Below are 11,893 nucleotides of genomic sequence, written 5' to 3' on the forward strand. Positions count from 1 at the left end.
GCTCATTAAAGAGAAAGTTTACTCCCTCCCATGTCCCACCCTCAGCACAGAGACACAGCTCTGAACAGCTGCAGTTACCAGGAGCTGATAGCAAGGAGTAGTATTATCAAATTTGAGTCTATCTATCTATCTATCTATCTATCTATCTATCTATCTATCTATCTATCTATCTATCACAATACAGAACTGTATCCTTGAAGCATTTCAGGCATATAACTGCTCAGCTAATTTATATAATTGCCTTTAGTGGTGAACAGAGAGAACATCACAAATACTCCCTTCAAAGACTGCCATGTAGGTGTTTGCAAATCACCAGAAAGCTACCCATTGTTTGAGCTTCTCTCCTTCTCCAACAACTCTATGTCAAAGAGACACAGCAGTGAGTGAACCCAAAAGCTGTCCTGTTTCCCTCACCACAGCCTGAGGATGGTAAGGCCGTGGTCAACACCCTACCTCTCTACTCCTAAACCCCCAGACTGGGGCCTTCCCTGGGAGCTTTCTGCAGGCTGGGACAAAAGAGGGTTCTTAAAGAGTGACAGGAGTTCCTTCAAGAGTGTGAGGACTGCATGCCATTTTGATTTAATGGTCTTAAGAGCTTTAGTAAAAGGGTTCATTGTGTAGGTGATTATAACCATAGCACACTGCAAGGGAACCCAGAAATAAACCAAGGTAGGTAAATATTCATAAGAGGTAATTGTCTATAACACATTGGTTACAGTAGAAGGCAGGAATGAGCCTCAAGGGAACGTTTAGTATAATGTACCTCAAAGTTACTGTAATTTCTTCTCATGCTCCATATATTAGAGCCTGGACCTTTTGATTCTAATGCACTGTGACACAAGTAACAATAGAGTTGTTGCTCTAAGCTTTGCTTTAGCCAAAACAACAGCACAAATGCTCCTTTTGGGGCATACCTGTGCATAAAGGAGTGTAATTGGAACAGGATTGGTTTAAGTGGTTAAGATAAATCTGAATGATCAGGATATCTGAATGTTATCTGCAAAAAAAAAAAGGGGGAACAATTCTAATTCTAAACATTGAAGCCATTACAGTGCAATAAGCCACAAAACAAGCCTCGATTTGATTTAAATTATTTACACAATTAACTAGGTAAGGTTTTCTTTGAATTAAAAGCATTAAGAATAAAAGCATTGTGCTTGGCCAACAGTGGACAGGAGGGCATTATTTCAAACAGAATATAATAACGGATTTAGAGGCATGGAAATTAATACCATAGAATTACTAATTACGTTTTTATGCCTAGATTTAACCTGAAATGCAAGTTTCATGCAAACATTTTCCTGGAGTGCACAGAACTGAGAGCAACAGCATTTTATTGAGATTATCAAACACAAAAACAACAGTAATAAGTGCAGTTGTGAACCTCAAAAGACAACCAAGGATTCAAGTAAGAAGGGTAGATTAAAGTAATGTTTTTTACAAAACAACTAAACCACAACTGGAATAGAACAGGAGAAAGCCTTTTAAAGTTTATCATTTTCAAACTCTGGCAAACCAGAAGATTTGTTCTGGTTTTGAAGTGAGACGTGGAAGACCTTGCTGATGGGAGGCGGTGTATGAAGTGGGCTGATGACCCCGGAGTCTTTGTCATCCACCTGGACCTCCAGCTTGGTTATGTTAACATCTCCTTGCTGGGGGCAAGAAGGCACAGACTCAGCCTTGTATTTAAGGTGTTTGAACTGTTGGAGACGGACCACTTCCCTGGTATCATGTGAGCAAGGCAACAAGTTGGCAGCATCCTTGCGGAACTTGGAGCTCAGGACAATGTATATGAAGGGGTTGTAGAAGCAGGCAGACTTGGCCAAAAGACGGGCGAAGATGCTGGTCATGCTAGGAACAGGCATGCCCCAGGCAGACCGCATGGAGACTACCACATAGGGAGACCAGGCCAATGTGAAGGCTGTGCTGATTGCTATAGAGACCTAGAGTTAAATGTGAGAATAATAAAAATTAGGGATATTTAGTCAGCAGCCATAACTCTATGTCTACACTATGTTCAAAATTAAATTTCCCATTCCAAAACCATGGGAAGTCATAACACATCGCCTACTTAGCAAGTGGTTGCTATTTTAAAGCTTCATCAGTTGCCTCACTCACTTTGTCTACAACGTTCTTGGCTAAGACACTGCTCCTAGACACTCTCACTTCACAATATCAACACTTATAATTGACCAGGATATTGATCTGGTTGGGTACATTTCATTGACCTGTGGCAAATGTGGTACCTATATCAGCATGTTTTTCATAAAGATTTGGTCAAGTTCCTCTTGAATTGCTAAATTTTAAACACACAAAGCCATGACATATCTCCCATAGATACACTTTTTGTAGCCTGTTTTTGTAAACAGGTTTTTTTTAAATGTGTTTTGTTTTGTAAAGATCAAACTGCTTAAATTCTATTAATATCAAAGTGGTTAGTTTTACCGGTAACTACATAAAGGACAAACTCATTTAATTCAGTAGTGGTAGGCATGGTCAGTAATTTGGTAGCAATTTATATTATAGCAGTTAATTACAGAGAAAAACACACTTGAGTTGGGAATAGGCTTCATTAGGTTGTGTTTGAATGAATTTAACTTCAATTACCCAATAAAATTGTACCAAATCCAGACTTTGCAAAAACTAAGGTGGCCGTTTGTTGTAACTTTGTTCCCTTTACCATAACAACTGGCTTAAGATAGCGTCAGCTAAAGGTTTCATCTGAATACAAGCAGCTGCCATATGGGGGTTGTTCACACTGCCTCCATTGACCAATAGAGCAATCGTGAATTGTTGTGCTCTCACCACTTGACGTCCAATCTGCGGGTTGTCCACCAACTTTAAATTCAGTTTGGGCTGGAAAAGGCTCTTTTGTTTTACAACATCTTTCTTTGTATACTTTGATGCTAGGGCTTGTGATGAGGCTTTGGTTGGCGAGTGCTTGTGTTTTCCGAACTATATTTAAGACACTTGTGAATGACTCGGTTGAAGTTTGGCTCCAGGAAATGATAGCCTTGACTGAAGTACCACCCAGCTTTGATGAAGGGAGTTGATTACTTGCGAATGATGCTCTGAGAGCAACAATAAAATGTGTGGTTTACACCCAATAGTGCAGACCACTTTAAAGCAGATAGATGTGAGTTAGCATTGTATGCAGGTGAGCAATTTTGTGTTTGTGGGCACCACGTCTTATGAGTGAACTCAGCAACTTTAAGATTCAGCCATTGCAGACACAGGTATTTAATTGTGTGCACTGCACAGCACTCACTAATAGAATGGGACACTATGGAGTAGCTACACATGAGCTTAAAGTCATCATACCCACTGCCAGTGGGGTATTCAGCTGTTTTTTTCTGGGGTGATGGAGCACCAAACAAAACCATTGTGTTGAACTGGAGCAATGTTTATGTAGCTAAATGCATTAAGATGCTCACAGCAATGTTCCTGTGTCTAATCCTGTAGATGATTTTTTTATTAATGCATTCATATAAAAAATAATAATAATAATTGACCATGAGCGGTAAAACGTTTACATATAAAGTTATAGGACACGGTTGCAAACATACCTTTGTCACGTCTCTGTCTACTTTTCTTTGTCTTTCAGAGAAGTAGCTGTCTGCTGACATGGTGTTCCTGCTCTTAAGTGTGTTTATGATAGAGCCAAAGGAGAAGAGCATGACCAGTACAGGAATGACGTAGCAGGAGGTGAGGACTGAGAAAATGAAGGATTTGTAGATGGTGGAGTAGTTGGCTTTGGACCAGTCCACCTCACATGTGCCATAGCCACGATCTGTTCACAAGGATCCAAGGGAACACCATAAAGAGACTGTTCTATTCCTATTGTATTCACATTGTGTTTCAATGAGTAATCCACATATCCTACAACCTTATCATTATAGATTTGTGGCTGTGGACACTTTAATCTGATCATAATCACCAGATTTATAACTACATTTCTAGTTAAATATGGAATAACTCAAGTTTACTACATTAGCTTCAATAAAATCAAGGCCTATTTATTGTTATTAAAAAGTATTATTAAAATGAAAAACACATTAAATGTAAGATTCCAGCAAAAATTTAAGATTCCAGCAGTTATTAGTGACATTAATGTTTTATCACCAGTCTGAAAACAAAAATATCAACAATAAATATGTCTTGGCTGATTGACTACATTTGGGGTCAGGGTACCTCTGTAACTTGCCCAGCCGAGCAGAGGGACCATAGACCAGAAGAGTGCTCCGGTCCAAATACAGATGATGGATATAGAGATTGTGTTCTTGGTTATACAATATACTGTGGACAAGGAGGTACGTCAGTTTACTCAAATGAACATCAGATAAGAGACATATAGCAATGCTGTGCTTTAATATACTTGAACCAGAACTAAACATACTCAAATGCCACTATCTATTTGATTCACTGCTGTGCTGGATAATGTCTTCCACCTAAACATCTGGTCAGCAGTGGTCGGAAGGTGGTCCTTTTCCTTTGACAGATTGATCTATTTACTATGGATGCCTGAGGGTGAAATCACCAACGCCATCATTTTCAAAATAAATGGTCAAAGAAACAGTTTAAACTACAGCATTCTTGCTCAGTTATGAATGTCACTCTGTGGCCTTTTGGAACAAAAAGCCCTTTTCTCAGAATTACCACTTGTGCAAACTTTTCCCAGTGGGAAGAAGGACTTTAGAGACAGCAGTATTGCTTTGTGTCTAAGGAGAGGAAAAAATATATTGACATTATTTTCTGTCAATTGTTTGTCTGTTTGGGGCAGCAGGTTGTGTCGCAGTCACACAGCTCTGGGTGACCGTCTGTGAGGAGTTTGGTGTGTTCTCCCTGTGTCTGCGTGGGTTTCCTCCGGGTGCTCCGGTTTCTTCCCACGGCCCAAAAACACACGTTGGTAAGTGGATTGGCGACTCAAAAGTGTCCATAGGTGTGAGTGTGTAAGTGAATGTGTGAGTGTGTGTTGCCCTGTGAAGGACTGGCGCCCCCTCCAGGGTGTATTCCCGCCTTGTGCCCAATGATTCCAGGTAGGCGACCCTGAACTGGATAAGGGTTACAGATAATGAATGAATAATGGAATGTGTGTCAGTAACTATTCAATAAGTTTTAGTTAAATCTTTCTTGAATGGTTATTCATTTTTATACCACAGTTGTTCAAACGTATACCACAAAAAAGCCACCAAGGGAGGGTGAAAGTTAGCATGTGCACTCCTCCAAGACACGTAAAGCCAGCCAACCTCTCTTTACGAACAGCTAATGATGTGATGCCAGTGATGGGTTAAATGTGCCAGAGGAGATGGCTAACTGCCCAGATTTGTCACGTCCACTCTTGCTAGTACTCTGCGTGTGTGATGAGGGGGGAAAAGTGGGCACTCATTCACAGAGGGAAATCAGTATTTCCCTCTTGGACTCCTGGCAGCTGAGGCAACACAGCCTTAAATGTCATGTTAATTAAATTAGGTGGTTGTAAATTTGAACAAAATTATCATTCCAATTTCAGAGGCCAAGCTAGCAATTAACTTATATAACTTTAAACCTCAAATTACATGCTAATTCAATTTTCTAAACTTTGTAAAATTGAAGCAAAATGATGAGAACATGAGAAAAAGAGAACTTTTAAGTTTTTTTTAATAAAACAGAAAGGGCATTTAACTTGCTTCTTAATGTAGTTCATAGATTTCATTATTTCATTCACAAAGACTTGTCAATATTGTGTAATGTTTTACTCCCCAGTGTTAATGGTTTTTTCTTACCTTTATTGGAGTGACATCCTTTGATGTATCTGGTTACACCAATGACAGTAAGGGTGTTCATACTGGCCAAACCAAACAGTAGAGTTAGAAAGCCATTCACCTAAATGAGGTATGAGAAAAAGTTATCATCATCATCATCATCATCATCTTCATCATCATAATGTCTAAATATCAGGGGTTTTCTTTACCGTTTCTATTGATCCATTCATTCATTCATTATCTGTAACCCTTATCCAGTTCAGGGTCGCGGTGGGTCCAGAGCCTACCTGGAATCATTGGGCGTAAGGCAGGAATACACCCTGGAGGGGGCGCCAGTCCTTCACAGGGCAACACACACACTCACACATTCACTCACACACTCACACCTACGGACACTTTTTGAGTCGCCAATCCACCTACCAGCGAGTGTTTTTGGACTGTGGGAGGAAACCAGAGCACCCGGAGGAAACCCACGTGGACACGGGGAGAACACTTTCTATTTATCCATTTGTCATAAAATGTTCCATTTTCAAGTGACATATAAACCTCAGTTCCAAAATAGTTGGATATCCATAATAGGACAAATTTACCGAATAAAGAATTCCAATAAAATCACAAAACAGTACACAGATACACTACCTTGTTTATCCTACTTCACAGTTTTTTGTAAATGTATGTTCGTGCTGAAATTGTTGCCTGCAATACTTTTTCAAATGTGGGCATCTTAATACCTGGAATATTTTTGAAATTTTCGCTCATAGATAAGTGACAAGCTCATGCCTGGGTATCAAACAATATTGGAACAGTGTTCCCAGTGAGCAAGGACTTATTTATTTTCCTAACCATGATGTTGCCTTCAAGACAATGTCTTTTTCAGGGACATTCATGTCAAATGTTATATTTTTATACTCTTTCTTGCAGTACAGGAAACCAAATGTACTAACCACAGCTTTCTGTTTTTGTCTGTTTTGAAAAAATGTTGTCACAACAACTTTCTCTCTCCCAGATCAGAGCACTATCATTCATATAGCTTCGGTTTTGTCTGCATCAGTCAGTAACCCAAAAATCTGGCCTCAGGGCATCTCAGGTATACACCAGGTTAAAGGAGTGAGTGCGTGTCTCTTTGTTGAAAGGCAGCTTCACACCACAGCATGTGTCACTAGTCCTGCTACTTCCAGAGCTTCTTTAAAGGTTAATCTTCTTACTGGACCTCAGCCAGTATTACTGACTTGCTGACTATTTCACAACAGTCAATTCCTAGAAGTGCCAGTGCATCATAGTTCACACATTTCGGCCCACACCATATGATCTAAATTAATGTGCACCTACTCGGTACCACATTTCTTCTGATATTAAGTGTATTATTTATCCCTGTTTTAGTCTAACAGTTAAAACTGCTCTTTGGAAATGCAGAAAGGATTTGTTAGCATTCAGCAACAAGGGCTTCGGTGAGGTCTTGTATCAATATCGTATGATAAGTTAAAATTTTTTAGATGGAGCTCCATTACTTCAGACTTTCCCTGCCCCACATCCCAATACTGGAGGGATATCTACCCCTCTGTGTGATGCTTGGCAATAGAACAGGTGACATTGGGCTTGTAACTCTGAAAAGGTTATGCAGCACTAAACTGATTAATACACAATCCTTCCAGACTTAATATAGTGACTTCGCTACACAATGCAATAAAATTGTGTTACACTGAAAATGCAGCAGGATTTCAGCTTCTCTTGACAACGGCCTGCTGTGATTTGAAGAAATATTTCCAGAGAAATGTGGAATCCCCAACTGCCTTTTTAACCAATTGATTAAACACTGAAGTGCTTCCAGTAAAGAAACACAACCCCCTCCTTCTTGTCCCGTCCCACTGGAGTGCATGGAGATTCAGGAGGAATGTAAAAGCAGTGAAGTCAGAGCTACATTTACCTGTTCAAGTCCCATCATGCTGTAATCTCTTAATGCTGCTCACATGCCTGACTCACTCTCGCCCTCTTTTTCTCGCTTTTGCTAACACCGACTCACCCTGTTTTCTGATGTATCACTTGCTATTGGCCTGTTCTGTGTTTCACTCTTATGATTTACTGTATGTGTGTGTGTGTGTGACGTTTCTGATTAGTGTCTAAGTGTGTCCCATTTTATCAAATGTGCCAAAACACAGTGGACAAGACCACAAGAAAAACACAGTCAATCACAATTTCCCACAAATTGTGTTCTTAAACTGCATTTCCCCTGTCCCACACTGTAGGCATTGGACTCTCTGAAAGCCTCAATATCAAACTTTAGTCACTGACAATAATCTGAACAGTATGGTGTTTATTTATAAGAGTATTATTTTAAAATCTAATTATGAATTCAGAGAAATGCTATACATTTAGTGGCGGCTCCAGCTCTATATCGCAACCGTGGAAATAAACATGGAAAAGCCAGGAAGGACTGGACGGTCCTTGGATCAGTTTGGCCATGCCCCTATGCTTAAAACTACGTCCACAAACTATCCCTTTTATATAGTTTAAACTGAAATAGAGCAATGAATATGCTTCAAAACATGAAATTCCAGGCATAAATTCACTGACTGTTTGACTAGAGCACCGAAAAAACAACATAGAACAATGGTATTTTATCTTAACCAGGTTTGGTAGTTGCATTTGACCAGGGAAATCACCTCACCATGCAGGACCAAGGTAAACAAGATCTGGACACTCCTGCCTTACTAGATACTCCCTCTGGGCTTCTTTTGTGAAATGAGGTTCAGTTGTGACTCCTCAATTTCCCTTCTGCTCCAGGATGTAAGAAGGCTTGATTGATGATCTCATGTCATGTGCACTGTCTGGAACAAAGATGTGTTCACCGAGCCAGAGAAATATAGAACCTCTTTAGGTTTACTTATCTCCCAACATCTGAAAAATGCAGGGTGTTGGCTTGTTATTGTTTCCCAAGTGTGTTTTTCTAAGTCTCCATATGTGGACCTCTCATGCAGGGGCCAGCTCAGACTCCTAGCCTGGAGCTTTCAAAAATAAGTAATGCAAATTCCAAGACAAGCATTAAAACAATGTAAACTATCTCATAATAAGGCTTGCTTAAGATGGTTGTCATAAAGACATGCTAATTTCTGGTTGAAGCGTAGGTGTTTATCTGAATATGGATGTGTGCTTCCATACTATGCTTTTTCTTTATCTTCTGCTATTTTTTTCAGAGCTGGAGCATGTCTTCTGGCCGCAATAGATTTTGATAGTCTACCAGCACTCTATCAGCATTTTAATAATTCATTGAGCTTAGGATTTGCAAACACCTTGGGAAATATGTCTTGTGCTGTTTTGATTAGTTATAAATGAATATATGAGGATTTCTGATGTGTGCACAGTATTGAATTGATGTGTGTAGCAAGAGGAAAGGCTGGGTTCTAACCTGAAGACACTTTATGGTCTCAAATTTGATGTGATTTTCTCACAAAGTGGCTGAGCATAGAATGTTCTTTATCTGAGAAACATCGCATGTGTGGAAGTGAGACTGAGCAGGCTTGCATTTATGAAGAAGTGCTCCAGAATGCCATCTTACGCATATAAAGGTCAGCTTGTACCTTTGACCTATGCTTTCACTCTTTAAGGAAATATAATGTTTGATTTGACTTTGCTTGGAATGCAAACACTGAGCCCTCAACCTGACCCAATTAAAATCAAAAAACATTTTTTTTAATGAATGCCAGTGAGAAGGTCAGTGTTATTTTCCTGCCAAGCAGTCTGCCCACTTGTCCAAAACTAACATTTCTTACTCAAAGCACCCACTTGAAATGCTCCCTATTAACATTTGGCAAACATAATAACAGTATATTATATATGCCCCAATGAAGCATAACATTAAGAACACCTGCCTAATATGTTTTCTGCTTAGATGCCATGTGTCAAATAGGCCTCCACATGAATATCCTCATCCAGGGTTTCCTAAGAGAACATCATCCCAAGCATCACACCCCCTCCAACAGCTTGATTTCGTTCCAAAATTCATCCTCTTATCCAGTGACATTCTTGCTTCAACAGTGCTTCAACATCCAGTTTTGATGCGACATAGTGGTCAAGTCTCTGATCAGTCATTGGTTAAGCAGACCTACTAGCTTTTGTTGCCCTCATGCATTGATAAACTTTAGGTGCCCAACTCCTGGGTTCACCCTCCTTGGTCCACTGTGAGTAGGTCCAAGTGGTTCAAGCAGGGTCCTCAGACCTTGGTTTTTAGGGCCAAAGCATCAAGTCTTAATGAGTCAGACCTTGTAAAAGTTGCTTAACTCTTCATGCTTACTCATTTTGTCCAACACTACAACTATGAAAACCAACTGTTCGTTCACTGTGTAATTCATGCAAGACTTCAACATGGGTTAAGTGAGTGGTTGTAATGTTGCTTTACTGTATATGTTGGTACACACACCAAGCCAGACATGCTAAAGCTTTGTCTGTATGGATATAGAGCTTACTACTTTAAAAGTATTGGACAAACTGTGTTTGTATACACTAGCAGTGATGTGAGGCCTACAATAGAGAATACAGTAGTAATGCTATAAGCTGATTACAGATTAACCTCCACCCCAGATGGATAGACCTGTATTCATCTAATTAGCTGATTTAGCTGAACTCCAGCCACTTACTGAAATTGTATTAATTTGCTTGCTTTCACATTTTCACATTTGATATTCTTATATTATTTTCTACCAATTTATACTATGTTTATTTTATATAACATCCCACTTATTGACACAATAATATAATATTATGTTCTTTTTGTTTGTTTTTGATATATTCAAGCATGATATCGACAATATAATTTACAGAAACTGAACGCTGATTGCCTTTTATTGATAAAGTATTTATATGTAATGATAAAATATCTCATACCTGACAAGTCCAGATCCATTTAATGACATATCCATCATCTCTAAATATATTGAATATTTCCACGATCCCCCTGGAGTATCCAAACATCGCAATCCCTATATCAGAGATGGCGAGGTTTAATGTTAGTAAATCTGTTGGCTGAAGGACAAGTCTCTGTCTGTAAAGGACCAATACCACAATGCTGTTGCCAAGCCATGACAGCAAACCTGCAACAAAAGACATACAAATTTAACATTGAATTATTGGAACTCATTAACCAAATGCAAAATAGTGTACACAATGTTTTGCACTATATATCATTGTAGTCCATAAACCAACACCAACAAATATCCCTAAATTGGAAAATTATTCTCAATGTAAATGTTAATGTAAATGTAAAGTGACTGCAGCCACAAACTCTATGGGGAACAAATCAAATATGGCACATAGATATCAACATAAAATGTAACGTGGAGTAACTATTGCATGGGTATGTTTTAAGCTTCATTTTAAAATGAAGTCTAAACCAGTCTAAACCAGTAATTTCAAATGTATCCCCTGGTGTAGTATATTCCTCTAAATATCCCAGTTTTTAAAAGATTCTGTTGATTTCCTAACATATTGACAATAGAAAAACCATGACATTTGAAATCCATTTTTTTTAACAACAGCTATAGATTTTCTCAGTTTAAAATTAGTCTTACAATCATGACTCACATAGTGGACAACATGGACATAGTGGTGACAACTTTATAAGATTTTAAATATATATTGAATTATTAAAAAATACAGATCAATTTAAAAACCCTTCCTCAGTTTAGTTTCTAAATGTTGCAGTTATCTGTAGATATTTTTGGCTTTGTATGTGAGTAATATCTCAAACTTTGCCCTAGTGTAAATATCTTTGCAATTCAAAACTATACCTACCTAATGCCAGCAGATAGACACCAACAAAGACCTCTGCTTGCTCAGAAAGTGGTGCTTCCTTTTCCACAAGACTAAAATTGTTATTCCGCCATGGTATGATCTTCACTGGGTGTTTCAGAGTCAGGCGTATGTCCATTGTCTCCATTAAGCAGCTAGACTTTAAATCCTTTTATGGTCCCACTTAATATCCAAAACCTTAGCCTTGTTGAGTTACCACAGCATCTCAAGCAAATCACCTCTTTCTTTGAAACTTTGGTGCCAAAGCACTCTGCATCCAATGGCAATGTGCACGTTCCTAATCCAATTTATGTCTTACCAACAGAACAGATGGATCTACTGCACAGTTCTAATGAGAGACCTGTGTGAAA

General features: G+C 38.9%; 1 protein-coding gene across 1 annotated transcript; it reads right to left on the bottom strand.

Annotated features, from left to right (window-relative positions):
• Positions 1 to 1,484: 1,484 nt before the first annotated feature.
• LOC136674316 (visual pigment-like receptor peropsin) lies at positions 1,485 to 11,661 on the bottom strand. The gene is made up of 6 exons (XM_066650249.1): positions 11,526 to 11,661; positions 10,620 to 10,825; positions 5,763 to 5,862; positions 4,192 to 4,296; positions 3,567 to 3,790; positions 1,485 to 1,943 (listed from the first exon to the last, which is right to left on the bottom strand). The coding sequence occupies exons 1-6, from the start codon at positions 11,659 to 11,661 to the stop codon at positions 1,485 to 1,487; spliced, it is 1,230 nt and encodes a 409-aa protein (XP_066506346.1).
• Between the last annotated feature and the right edge of the window lie 232 nt (positions 11,662 to 11,893).

This window comes from Hoplias malabaricus, chromosome 2, assembly GCF_029633855.1.
Source record: "Hoplias malabaricus isolate fHopMal1 chromosome 2, fHopMal1.hap1, whole genome shotgun sequence".
Taxonomy (NCBI): Eukaryota; Metazoa; Chordata; class Actinopteri; order Characiformes; family Erythrinidae; genus Hoplias; species Hoplias malabaricus.